Source organism: Phoca vitulina, unplaced genomic scaffold (assembly GCF_004348235.1).
Source record: "Phoca vitulina isolate PV1807 unplaced genomic scaffold, GSC_HSeal_1.0 scaffold11, whole genome shotgun sequence".
NCBI classification, from domain to species: domain Eukaryota; kingdom Metazoa; phylum Chordata; class Mammalia; order Carnivora; family Phocidae; genus Phoca; species Phoca vitulina.
The window spans coordinates 4,580,314-4,594,676 of NW_022589714.1; the positions used below are offsets into that span (position 1 = coordinate 4,580,314).

The 14,363-nt window shown below is 41.0% G+C and overlaps 1 protein-coding gene across 1 annotated transcript in view; it reads right to left on the reverse strand.

Moving 5' to 3' along the window:
- Positions 1 to 14,363, reverse strand: part of CUNH6orf163 (chromosome unknown C6orf163 homolog) — a 20,076-nt gene continuing 5,713 nt past the window's right edge. Inside the window, exons 3-5 of the mRNA XM_032409318.1 lie at positions 13,777 to 13,884; positions 7,864 to 8,066; positions 1 to 503 (exon numbers count right to left, since the gene is read on the reverse strand). Of these exons, the coding sequence (XP_032265209.1) occupies positions 68 to 503; positions 7,864 to 8,066; positions 13,777 to 13,884 (747 nt within the window). The 3' untranslated portion in view covers positions 1 to 67. The remainder of the gene's footprint in view (positions 504 to 7,863; positions 8,067 to 13,776; positions 13,885 to 14,363) is intronic.

Below are 14,363 nucleotides of genomic sequence, written 5' to 3' on the forward strand. Positions count from 1 at the left end.
GTTTTTGAGTTGATTTATTTAGTCTTTGGAACATTGACATTTGTAGTGAAATTTCAGTCAAAGATTTCTAATCGAGAGTTGTTTCTTTCTCCTGAATAACAAGACTGGAAGGTGTTTTCTTTCTTTCTGGCAGAATAAAATCTGCATGTCCTGGCGAAAGCTTAGGAAACGTATAATTGATATATTTTTGAAATGCTTCCCTTGTTTCCTGTAATTCTTCCTCCAGGAAATCTTTCCAATTTGTCATAATGCGTAGTTGTTTCGCTATGGACAGCAGCTCCCCCTCAGTGTTAACCAGTTTATCCATCACATTTCCAAGCGTGGCCTGATGTGTCTTCTCTGCTTCTTGAAGCACTTCCTGGACCTCTTCTTGCTTCTGCCTCTGAGCCATGCAATAGTACACATTCATTTCATGTTCTTTTTCTTTTATCATTTGGTTCACACTCTTGCTCTGATCCTTCATAACTGTTATACCAGTATTCAAAACTTCCTCCATGGCTTTTCTACAAAAGAGAGGGATTTATAAGTTAGATGGGTTAGCCACTAAAAACAAAAAGATGTTGTCTTTTGCCCCAGATGTATGAGAAACTGTTGCATTGTTTAGATGAGCCATCAGTCTGAGAGAGGTGGGTAGAGATGAGCTTTTGGATTGCAGTAGCTGTTAACAATCCAAGAACATTTTTCAAGCAGGGAGACTGCCCACTGACTTCCCTGCTGGGGACTAGGGTGAGGCCTACTAGCCTAGTGTCTGATGGTAATTTTAGGGACCTGAGTCCTCTGTGGCCAGGAAAATATGAATGCAATGTGATTAAAAATGAAGAAATAGGGTCAGAGTTCTAAACCCCTAGAGAAAGTATTTCTGTGTATTAATCCAGCTACTTCCCTTTAGCCAGAGGGGAGGAAATTGTACTCACAGTTTTATCTGAACAATACTCTGATAGCCACCTCAAACCTTTTGGTCTCAAAACCCCTTTTCACTCTTAAAATGACCAAGGAACCCAAAGAACTTTTGTTTGTATGGGTGACATCTAGTGACACTGACAGTATTAGAATTAAAAGTGAGACATTAAAAAAATATTTATACATTTATGTAAGGTACGATTAAATCTATGGAATATTAAATGTAATTAACTTACCTTTTATGAAAAATACATTTTCCAAATTAAAAAAAAATTTGGTGAGAAAAGTGGCATACTTTCACATTTTTTGCAAAACTCTTTACTTGTCTGGCTTAACAGAAAAAAAGATGGATTTTTTTCATATTGTTTCAATCTGTTGTGCCATCACACATCACAAAACTCTGGAAAATAGCACTCTGTACTCATGAGATAATGAGAATGAAAAGGCAAATAATATATTTGTATTATTAAGAAAATAGCTTTGACCTCAGGGCCCCCCTGAAAGGATCTCAGGGACACTGAGCGTTCCTTGGACCACACTTGGAGAACCACTGCTGAATGAGTTCACAGACCTCTGGTTGTAATGTACGAAATTATATGTAATTTATAGCAGCCAACTGTTTTGAATTCTTACCATGTTCCAGGCAAGTAAGTGGATGAGCATCCCATGCATACATTAGCTTAATGTTTCCTCAAAATGAGTCCATGAGGTGGGTTTATGATTCTGCCTATTTTACCGATGAAGAGACTGAGGCTCACAAAGGTTAAGTGACTTGCCCTATTTCACTTTATCAGTACAAGTGGCAAAATGAGCAACCCAGGCAGTCTGAGTCCAGGTCAAAAGCTTTTAGCCACTGTAATGTAATTTTGATGGACATCTCTGCTAAACCTAGTTTCAAGATCTCCCAAGAGGTCTTGAGAATAAAACCTCCCCAAGATTTGAGAATAAAATAATTTATAAATGTTGATTCAAATACTTATGATTGCTCCTGAAAATCCTCCCCCTCTGCCTCCGGGTCTATTACAATCTTCCCAAGACTTAGCACCTGTCCTATCTCCTAACTTCTAACCTCCAAGATGCAATTCTCTCATTGTCTCCGATTCTTTCAACTTGACTTTCAAATGTGATGAACTTCCCTAATCATGAAGTAAACATCAGTTGTCCTTAGCCTCTGTGGCACTATGCAATATTTCTCTCCTTCCTTTTCCCACCAGTCAGGCTACATCTATGACTAATAACAAGGGTTAACATTTACTGAGTACTTACTGTGTCCCAGGGACTGTGCTAAGCATTTGACATGCATTACATCTCATTTAATTTTCACAATAACTGAAGATGGTACAATTTTTATTTATTACCTCTTACTATTCCCATGTAACAGGGGAGGAAACTGAGGCTTAGGGAGATTTAGTTATTGTTCAGTGACACAATTGAGCAAGTGGGAAAGCTCCCGCCCTTAACCATTACCTGCTGCAATAGTGTGAGAGATCATTATATATATTTTTATCGGGAGAACAACACAATGAAAGTAATTATGTTTTAGAATTGTTATTCTGGTAATAGTGGTTAAATTGAAAAATAACGGGGTGAAGTAGAGATATGAACTGGTACTATTTTGCAACATTCTGGGTGTGCAATGATTAGGGTCTGAATTAATGATGAAAAAGAAAGGGGTAGGTAGAGGGAGAGAAAAGGATAAGTCCAAGAAATATTACAAAGCCGTAAGTGCCAGAATTTGTGTTGGCTAGGTTAAAGGGGAGGCAGAAAGAAGAGGAATCAAGACTAACTCCCCGATTCTCAGCCTGGGTCACAGGAGAATGGAGGTGCTATCAGTAGAAATCACACCGAGGCTAGAGCCGGGGGTGAGCCTCTACACACACCCTGAGGATTTAGTCTGATGTTTTATAGAATCTTTGGGATATTGGAGAGTCTGTAAAAGTGGCGACCAGGGACACTGGTGCTTTGATTAGAAGGGACTGAAAGGAAGCTTCCTTGAGCCTGCCTCAAGTCTCCACAGGGGAAGTGGTGCTCCTTCTCGGGAACCGCAGCTCTGTCCCATGCAGGTGTGAGCTTCCTGCTGGCTTCGCCTGGCTTTCTCCCGGCCCACACAGAGGATGTGTTCATCTGTGGGGCCAACTAGAAGGCTCCACCAGAGCTGGTCCTAGGTAAAACTGCTCAAATGAGGTGCATCTTAGATGACTCCAGCTTCCACCCTCTAGAACAGTCGCCCCCGCCGCCCCGGCCCTTAAAACACCTTGCTCTCAAGATCTGTTCTCACTAAAGGGATCTGGTATTTTGGGGGATGTCCCTTCCAACTCCTCCCAGCTGGCATTAGAGCCTGAATTTTTGATCCTGTGGGATTCACTCCTTTTGGTGTAAGGTCAGAGTATCTCTGATCTTTATTCTGATAATTTCCTAGAAATCATGGAATTGAAGCCAGGAGAAAAGTGGGTGCAGGGCATAGAGAAATGGTCTGGAGCACCCGTTCAGCTTTCTGTCTCCCCTGTCTGGCATGGTGCCTGGTGTGTATACAACAGGTAAACAAGAAACAGGTGACTGAATGGGTAGGAGAGATGTAGTTCTCTCCAGGACATTTTTTATGCCAAATAATACTAATTTAAAAACAGCTAAATTAGAGCATTATCAAAGCCTGAAACAATTCATGCTTAAAAAGGATTCTTAGCATAAGCAAAATATTCATCATAAAAAATAGTCACTTCTTGTGGTGTCTCTAAAATATTTTTTGATTTATACAAATTACCCACAATTTTTTTTCTCAAAAGAGGGCCTAGAAATCATATCATATGAGGAAGGACTAAAGGAACTCGTTTAGTACTTTTTGGTTTTTTTTCTTTTCTCCTCCAAATGAATACTTGGAGAATCTTCCTCTCTTCTCAAATATCTGGAGGATCACTATGCATCGGGGAGGGGAGGCAGAGCTGGAAGCCAAGTGTGGATGTGAGGATGAGACCCAGCACATTCTGGATGCACATTAGGAAGCACATGACAAGTAGAGGCATTCAGTATTTTAACCAACCACTTCAACCAGCTGTAAAATTCCTGGAACAGAAGCACTCAGGAGGCTCACCAATGCTTGGCAGGCATCCAGCAGAAGGAACAGCAGGTTCAACGGCCTCCAATGCCCCTTCTGACATGACGCGAACATTTATGCTTCCTTCTGCAAGTGGTGAGGTCCCTCTGCCATCTTTCACTTTATGAGGCTCTAATCTTGGGATTTCAAAATTACACACCATATTTACGTGCAGTGCTGGCCACAAATTGAGATTTTTTTGAATAGTTTTAGTGTGTGTCCATATATATCCATAGGATTCAGTCTGATATTTTATAAAATGGGTTCTCAGAGAAGAAAAATAGATTAGTAAATAAAAATAGAATCTAATATATAATAATTCAACCTCATTAGGCTCTTGAGGAAAAAAATAAAGCATGGAAAACCATACCAGCAACTGATTTGTGCTTTGCTCTTGAGGGACTCTCTTATCTCTCTCTCTCTCTCTCTCACTGTGTTTGAGAGGCTATTGAAATGATTCAAGATACATTGCTCACAGGTTTAAAGAATAATATCTGGCTGTTCCTTCCCTTCTACCTATTAAGTGAAGTTTTCATTTTCCCCATAAATGTTGCTAAGAGCACACTTCTCAATCTCCTTTCTATGTCCATCAGTAAAAGTCTTGGTTCTTAAGACAGTAAGAACCAATACTTCATTTCTCCATTTCTTCAATTCCTAAATTATAAAAGGATTTGTTCCCAAAATTCATTTGTACATCAAGTATTTAGAGTGATATTAAGCATTTGCCTGATGAGCCCACAGTAAACTATTGATCCATTTTTTCACTTGAACTATAGCACTGTTAGCACTATTTTATTTTTTTTAAGATTTTTTTCATTTATTTGACAGAGAGCGAGAGTGCGAGCACAAGCAGGCAGAGCAGCAGGCAGACGGAGAGGGAGAAGCAGACTCCCCACCGAGCAGGGAGCCCGAAGTGGGACTCGATCCCAGGACTCTGGGATAATGACCTGAGCTGAAGGCAGACGCTTAACCGACTGAGCCACCCAGGTGCCCTGGTAGCACTATTTTAATCGGTTATAACCACTGTGTTTGAAGGAAAATATATTCTGACTTTCCACCTAAGAAACAGGGAACCTACTGCACCCAGTCTTGCAGGAGGATTAGTGATACCCCAGACTGAGGTGACAGGCATTGTATAGATTTGGTGGGGGGACATCTCCAGGGCCACCCCTTAGTGGTGCATCTATATCTCAGGGTCATTCATATTCTTAACCTTCCCTTGGTTCTGCCTCATTACACTATCCACCTTCCCCTCTACATGTTTGTTCATTCTGTTCTTACTCTTTCCAGTCTTTCACAAATAGGACCTCCTTCCTTCTCTCTAAGGCCCAAGCCAAGACTAACTGCCTCCAACAAACCCAGCTCACCACATAGCCCACACGCTTGTTGCTTGATCTTTCCAGGACTTTCCCAGTACTTAGTGTTCTTTGTACCCGTCCATCTAGCCTTGGTCTATGGGGTAGCCATGCTTTAGTTACTACACATGTTGAGGAAACACCCTTATTTCCTTGCAGCAGAACTCAGGACCACATCCACAGAAGGCACTTTATAAGCTCTGGTGAAATGAGCAGGATAGTGTAATGGAAGGTCATAAACTTTGGTATGGTATAGACCAGGGTTCACATGGGGCCCTGTCACCTCTTCTCTATGTGACCTTTGGCAGGTTGCTCAATCTCTCTCTTAAAACTCAGGGACTTCATCTGAAGGTATGGAGGATGATAGAATCCCTCAGGAAGGGATACAAAAATTCAGTGAGAAGCATACAAAGGGCCTTGCATGTGCTGCATGTTAAATAAAGGGTAGCTATCATTAGCAATTATAGACATGAACACAAAAATTCCTGAGCAGTCACTTCATTCATGCCTTTGTCTTGGGCTAGAAAACACCTAGAACCTTTCTAAGCAAAACTTGCCTGCTTGCTCTCTTCTCTCCCTCTCCTGCCTCTCCTTCCCTCCCTCCTTCCTTCCTTCCTTCCTTCCTTCCTTCCTTCCTTCCACCTCCCTCCTTCCTTCTCGCCTTCTCTCCCTTCCTTCTTTCCTTCCAGAAAAAGAATACAGTGTTTCCCAGATAATCTATTTAGAATCTAATCACCCCAGTCCACAAAATGTTTTCTGTGAATTTGGCATATTTGTCATAATATGTAAATGTTCTGAATCCTTAATTCTTCAGTGGAAGTCTATAGTCAAATAAAAGATCTACAGTCGAATTCTAAAGAGTGGTCCCTCTCCATATATTCATTTCTGCAAATGCTCTAAAGAACATTGGAATCCAGCAATGTCTAGAAATAAGATCTGATGTGCGGCAGAGTGGGTTCAGCTAATTGGAACAAATTTGAACCTTTGTTTAATAAATATTTCATACATGCATACCATGTGCCAGGCTCTCTTCCAGGCATTTGGAATACATCAATGGACAAAATGGACATTCTACTTGGATATCCTTAAACAACAGACATAGCAGTTCCCTAATTTTAGTCAACTGACTTAATAAAAGGCAGAGAGGAAAGGGCCAGAGGTGGGGGTGGGGGGGATGATGAAAGCAGCAGAGTGAGGGAAGGAGCAGACACTGTAAGTGTGTGAGGAGTAGACCCAGAAGCTCCTACAGGAGAGGCAGAGTTCCTGCAGATGGAGGGCGGGGAGAAGGGAGAGGGGTACCACCTTTCACTGTATTGGACTACAACTCATTTGGGCATTACCACCTTCTCTAACTTTCTCCCAGAATCCTCTTTCACTTTCCTTTTCAGTCTCAACAATGATTTATAGCCTGTGCATGAAGGAAGGTACCGCTGAAACAGTCACAGCTGCAGCCCTCGCTCTTATTTATCTGCAAAATAAACATCCTACAGGATTTGACCTTTGGCCCTGTTCTAAACAGTTCTAACAAAGAAGATTTTACCCATTAATCACAAACAGATTTGTTCCTTAAGTCAAAGAGCAAAGCAAAAGAGACAAGTCCTAGACTGAAAGGCCAAACACAGAGGTTTCAGTCTTGGTTCTGCTGCTGAAGCTGCATGATCTTGGGCAGGTCACTTAATAGCTGGAAACTGTTTTTCTCTTGGTTCCAATAATCACTAGGGATCCTGACTGCTGTCCTATAAAAATTGGCCAATTCCATCAAATGTTCATTGCATACATAAAAATGGTTACTTTGGTATTCTTTAAAAAAAAGTGATCTGATTTGTGTAGAAATTATTTGTGATCATGTACAAATATAAAGCTGTAATGACATCAAAAGGGCATGGAAGGACAAGGGGCCCATTATTTAAAAATGAATGTCCCTGGGAGACAGGGAAGGTAGGGAAGCAGTGAGTCAGGACTTAGCAAGTTTTGCCCTATATATTTCCAAAGTGTCCATTTCATTTACAGCATGTATGACTTGTGTAATAAGGAAAAGACCAAAAATAACACATCCATGCTGGTGTATGATATCAGCTAGTGAATGTGAAGATTGACTTTTATGTGTTTATGGGGAAATATTTCTTGATTCCTCTCCTCAGCCTCTTAAAACTGGAGATACAGAACGCAAAGCACATTATTTAGGATGGTAGTTATCTCTTGAGAGTGGGGAGAGGAAGGAAATGTGATTGAGGAAGCGTCATGGGAGCGTCAGAAGTGTTAGCAATTTTCAATCTCTTCAGATGAGTGGTAGGTCTTTGAATATTCATGGTATTTTTTCTTTAAACCACACACACACACACACATACATTCTACAATATATTACATATTGTTCTCTATGTTTGAAATATTTCATAATAAAAATATAAAAACACAGAACCTGGGAAATATCCACCTATGCGCCTCAACCTTATCCCTTGCTTCAAGTTGACTTGGCCAGAGTAAGATACTGATTTGCAAATGTGTTCTCTGGAATACCTTTTCTGGGCCTGGATTGCTTCTTGGGCCATCTGTCTCTCTTCAGCCCTGGCCTTCTCCACAGCCTGGACCTTCTCCCTGTGGCACTCCATCATAATCCTTTGGATTCTATGTACCATGCGTTGTTCTGCAGCCAAGTGTTCTCTCTGTAGTTCATCTTCCATGTTTTGGTGCACCTCAATCTTGGTTTTGGCTGCCATTTCCTTAAGCAACAGTTAAATAGGTTTAGATGTTATAGCTTTTGTTTATTTATTTATTTATTTATTTATATTTATTTTTTAAAAAAAAAAATATTTTTCTTTTTCCTTTTTAAGTATGGAGCCCAACCCAGTGCTTGAACTTGTAACCCTGAGATCAAGGGTCAGACGCTTAACTGACTGAGCCACCCAGGTGCCCTTATAGCTTTGGTGTTTAAAAATGTACACTAGAAGGTCATGAGTCAGTCTCAGTCTCATAAAAATGCATATTAAAAGGTTATTTGTATTTAACCCAATGGAATGTGCATCTATCAACACTGATGATTTAAAAGAAGAGTGTGGGGGTGTCTGGGTGGCTCAGTCGGTTAAGTACCTGACTCTTGATTTCAGCTCAGGTCATGATCTCAGGATCGTGAGATAGAGCCCCGCCTCGGGCTCCACGTTGGGCATGGAGCCTGCTTAAGACTCTCTCTCTCCCTCCAGCTTTCTCTCTCTCTCCCTCCAGCTTTCTCTCTCTCTCAAAAAAATAAATAAAAAGAAGACTGTGTATGATATGGAAAACTTTCATTTATACAATGCTAATACCAGAAATGTTGCAAACCACAGAGCATAAATATTTATATAAGTAATATTGGAATATTCCCTAATATGCCAAAAGGGAAAATAGGTCTTTTTTTCCTTGATCGTCCAAATGTTCTATAGTGTCATGTTATCTTTATACATAATTAGAGATACATAATATGATTCTCCTTTAGGAAGTCAATCCTGGAAAATGACAGAAATAATGACTATGCCTCCTGAGTATCTTCTGGGTAGGAGGGAACCTGAAGCTCAGACAGCTAACAGTTGCCCATTACTGTAGTCACAGAAGCTTGTCTGTCTGTCGTCTTGCCATCTGAGCATTCCAGCTCATTAGCATTGAGGGGTCCTTTCTCCTTCACCAAGGGGACAGGAACAAGTGCTCCATCACTCCAGGGTAGAAGGACCTGTGGATGCCTTTGGCCAAGTAAAGGGAGGAAGCACTAGTCAAAGCAAGACTCAAGAAAAACAGATTCTCAAGGAAAACCCTGTAACCATTTTGGAAATGCCTACTGACCCTGCCATGTGCCAGGCACTGTGCTAGGCTCACGTACTACAAACACAAGAAGGCTGGGATCCTCCTCCTCAAGAAACCAGCAACTTAATCGTGCAATGAGTGTTTTAGTAGAAATGCAAGAAAGGAGGAGCAATGAATTCTGCCTAGAGTTTCAAAACTTTCATTTAAAAGTAAATTTTTACCTCTATTTTAGGGATAACAAGAGAGCATAAAGAAATAAGTTATTTCACATAGTGAGTCAGTGGAAGAACTAGGAACAGAAACAGGATTCTCAATGCCAGTTTCTTGCTTCATCGCTGGCTGTGATGCTAGGGTCTTTCAAGAGATTCATCAATTTATTTTCATTCCAGAAACGCTGTACAATCCTCTAATCACAGTGAACATGTCTGCTTGCTTTCTCTTTCTTTCTTTTGAACTCTATGTCTCAATGGAAGCTGAAACCACTTTAGCTTTTTAGAAAAAAAGTGCCTTAACAATTAAAATATTTGTTAGACTTCAGTTTTTTCAAGAGAAGGAAAGTTTTCGTCTTCTCACTTCGGCTACTCCAAAGGTGACAATTTTAAAAAAGAAATAAAACAACAAAAACAACTTTAAGAATCTCTCCAGAGTGGCCTCAGTTCATGTATTTAGCAAGAAATGTTAAGGAAAACACTGGCTGTTTAGAAAGGCCACTAGGTTTTCCATATGCAGAAGGCTTTGCCTCTGAGAGGACTAGAACTTTTTGACGATAAAACATTTTGCATGGAAATATTTCTAAATGTCTTTAAGATTTATCTTACTTCATAAAAAAAGAGTATAGTGAACATCCTTTAACCTTTCTTGATGATCCAGGCTGGTAGATAAAACAGAATGATTGTATTGAGCTAAATATACTACACTTAGTAATTGTTCAAGTTATTATAGGGCTACTTGTCTCTGTTATAAATGACCCAAGACTACTTTGCTTTTTGAGATCTGATATCTGATTTTTTAAATTTTTCTTATTCTTCACATGCTATTGTGCTGAGGACCCTCTGTTCTCACGGCTGTCTGTAAGCTCCTTTTTGTCATTTCTAGTTTTTGGCATTTAATCTATTTTGGATTTGTGACACTGAGCAGCCACATCTGTTGGGCTCAGGCTGTCAAATAAGTGTAAATAACATTTGAGTGGGGAATGGAAAGGTTCTGCTATGAGTAAGAAGCCTGAGTTTCTGTCTTGTAGTCAGAGGCCTTTATTTAAATTCCTCAGGGATATTTTAAATTATTTCTGGGTTTTCAAGTATATTCTCAGTAATTGAGATTGCTGAATGATTGAGCTTTAGATAGATGAAGTAGTATCATAAAATATTTGAATCACAGAATTTAAAAATGACACCCCAGCCCTTTATTTTGGCTGGGTTCTGAACTGGGATTCAAAGAATTAAACCAAGTCCTTCTTTTATGCAATGATGTATTAAAAGCAAAATCATTTTACTGCCTCACAAAGCATGTGGAATATATATTTAAAGTCACAAAAATAATTCAATGACTGACTGTTTGGCAATGTTCTTATTCAATGGAAAGTCTCCCAGTTAAATTACTTTTACTGAAATACATTTTGAGTAAATCAGCTCATATATTGAGATATTTTAAGAAACAGCCTCATGAAATCCATCATATTTACTGCGCTGATGTGTGACAGACATTTATGACACAATGTCTCCCTTAGGAGAAGTTTCTCTCAGCTATCCCATGTAGAAATATCTGGGCCTCTCTGAGTATCTCATTTGTTTTTGCCTTATGGACATGGTGATTCATGGCATTTTCCTTTTTGCACTGACTGCCAGAAAGTTCAAGACCCAAATAGTGATAATTGTACAGGAACTCATGCATATATACAATTTTAAGTTTTTTTTTTTTTTTTAAGATTTTATTTATTTATTTGAGAGAGACAGAATGAGAGAGAGAGAGCACATGAGAGAGGGGAGGGTCAGAGGGAGAGGCAGACTCCCCGCCGAGCAGGGAGCCCGATGCGGGACTCGATCCCAGGACTCCAGGATCATGACCTGAGCCGAAGGCAGTCACTTAACCAACTGAGCCACCCAGGCACCCCAATTTTAAGTTTCTAATTCACTCCTGACTTCATTATATTTTCTACTCTAATTTTCCCTCAGCTTCATTTTATCATTTGCTCTTCAATATTATTGTATTTGAAAAAGTTAATATAAACATCTTTTCAAAATACTACCTACCTGCCCATTGGATAAGATCTTGAAATTTTGTTTAACGGCAAGCATCTGAGACTTATGCCAAATTCTTAATATCATAAAAGAGTAATTAATACCTGGTGAGATCTACATATCTGAATTTAATGGTATTTGGTTTTAGAATAGCTTGGTTTCTGCTCTACATATTGGCAATCTCAAACTGTAATACGTGTGAGAATCAGATGGGCTGCTGGTTAAAAACCTTGCCCCTGATGGTGTAGGTCAGGTGGGGCCTGGGAATCTGCATGTTAAGCTCCCAGGTGAGTAGATTCTAAAGCAGGTTGTTCATAGACACCACTTGAGAAGCAATAATGATGTGTATGTCTGGGTATCCTAAGTTGAAATAATCCTATGCATCCCTCTTAGACAAATCACTCCTCATTACACTAAAAATATCCCTGTACGCCTGGGTGGCTCAGTCAGTTAAGTGTCTGCCTTCAGCTCAGGTCATGACCCCAGGGTCCTGGGATTGAGTCCCATGTCGGGCTCCTTGCTCAGAGGGGAGTACGCTTCTCCTTCTCCCTCTGCTCCTCCCCCCACTTACGCGCTCTCCCTCTCTCAAATAAATAAATAAATAAATAAATAAATAAATAAATAAATAAAATCTTTAAAAGATATGTCCCTGAGATGGAGTATAAATGTGAATTCCCAAACCCTAGACAAATATTTTAGAAAGGTCAACCTCCTTCTAACTTTTCCCCTTTACATTTTCTTAGGACTTCTAGTTCAGCACTAAGTGTATCAACTCCACCCGAAGACCATACGGAGTACAGTCAAACGTGCGCTCCTTGAAACTGGCCTCACAGCTCGGTCATCCTTGTATTTTCAGAACCCAACACCAGGAGTGATGTTCAAAATGTGTATCCTCTGGCTGCAGCAATGGGGCAGGGGCCTGAAGTTCCCCATCACTTTAAAGGGTTGCCCCTTTACACTGCTGGATTGGGGGAGGTCTTAGAGTCTGGGGGAGTGGCCAGGGTGACGAAGAGGTGGTTATCTATCAACTGATAGAGAAGTATTTAAATACTTACGGCCATACCGGCAGATGCCAGTGGTGCAGCAGGTCCACATAGATTTGCTATAAATGTTCTTCATGTTTTGAACTAAAATAGGGAATGGGCAGTGAACCCCTGCAGCCAACTTCTCGGGGACCATGGCCACTGGAGCCAAGCAGGGAGGATCCCACTACCCTTCCTAAAGGGAACCCTGGGGCAGAGCTCCCTTTCCTGCCAACAAGTTTCCTGAGGACAAGGACAGTCCATTTAATCTTATCTAATACCCGTCTGATACATGGTAGGTGTTCATTACTGAAACAATGAATAAATGGGCCGGTGGTCCCTGAACTGTTTATTAGTTCTGTTTTTATTAAGTTAGGCCGAATCTGGGGCCAGACTTCTGCCACTTTCCCTCCAGCCTCTGCCCATGAATCATCACATCTACACCATGTCTCGTCCTGTCCCTCCCATGGCTGACATGTGAGAACAGTCCTTTTCCTTTGATCAGATTTGGTAACTGGGGTACTGAACGAAATAATGAATTCCTGCCCCTCTGCCTGGGATGTTGGCCAGCAACCTACAAGTTCCAGGTTAGAAAGGGGACCCCTCTTTTTATGACCTCTGGTGCTGCAGGAAATACTTCAGTAACAGCTCAGAGTCCCCATCGGCACTGCAGTAAATGTAAATTGAGGGGAGAGGAGGCCATCAGAGAGCCCGGGAGAAGGAAGAAAACAGCCTGCTTCCTTTGTTCAGCCACAGCCTGAACACTTGCTAAGCCAAGGCTCTGCGCTGGACACTGGGCTAGAGTGGGAATGAGAGAGACATGCCCTACTGGAGGCTACTGTCGTGTGTGAGGCACAAGTAATCACGCGGTCTATTTAACTGCAATGCTGATGGGTGAGGACCGCTATCAAAGGCGACAGGGTGTCAAGGACAGAGCACGGTGGCAGGGCAGAGCTGATCAGGTAAAGCTTCCCTTGAGTAGTGATGTTTGAGCTAAAACCCTTGAAGTGGGGGAAGAACATTCTGGCAAAGACCCTGAGGTGGGAAGAAGGCGGTGCATTCAGGTTTGAGGACCCGAAAAACGGCGGTGAGAGAGAAGGGCTGGGGCAAGAGACGTGGAGGGTAAAGCAAACGGGGTGGCTCCTTTGGGCCTTGAAACCCCATAAAGGTTTGGATTCATCACATCAGAGACCGTGGGATTCTCCCACACCCATCCATCACTGCTGCCTCTCATCTGTGAGTTCAGCATCTCTTCTGTGAAAATCCTGGGTCTCCCAACCAACCTCCATGAAATACCCATCGAGGTTTTACATATTTTGTTTTTTCTCTTATTCCTTTGCCAGAGCTTTTTACTAACCTATGTACCCTTAAAAAGACAACAAACAAGCCATTATAAAAACCTGTAAATCTTTTTGGTGTGCCTCTTCCAGAATCTGAATATTAATTTTGTGTCGGTCATTTGCTTCTTCAAGTGCTTTCTCGATTGCTTGTTTTTGACGTTCATCAGCCTTTGAAAGAAACAGCCCATACTTAATATTTATATATTAATGTATAAACTTATATTAACACAAATTTTTCATGTTTACTGAAAATTAGCAACCGCCATGGGGCCCCTAATTACTTGCTCTGTTCCCATCTCAAATCTCCCACAGCCAACCGGCTGCCTCAGCCAGAGATGCCCTAACACATTCTGACAGCTAACATCACTGTTTTGTGAACTGCTTAAGAGAGTTTTACTGTAAGCTGCTGGGTTGTCTTTTCTTTGGCACTTTATTTCTTGCTTCTTGATTATCAAAGTAATGTGTGCTCATTGCAGAAAATCTGGAAAATACAGAGAAGTGGAAAGATGCACAAAGCTAGACCTTGCTGAGAAACGAGGCTGAGCACCATCCCTGACCTCCTGAATCAGGCATTCAGAAAGAGGTTTTATTATTTTATTTGAAGAGAATGCCCAGATCATTAGATATGCTGACATTGCTTTGTATTA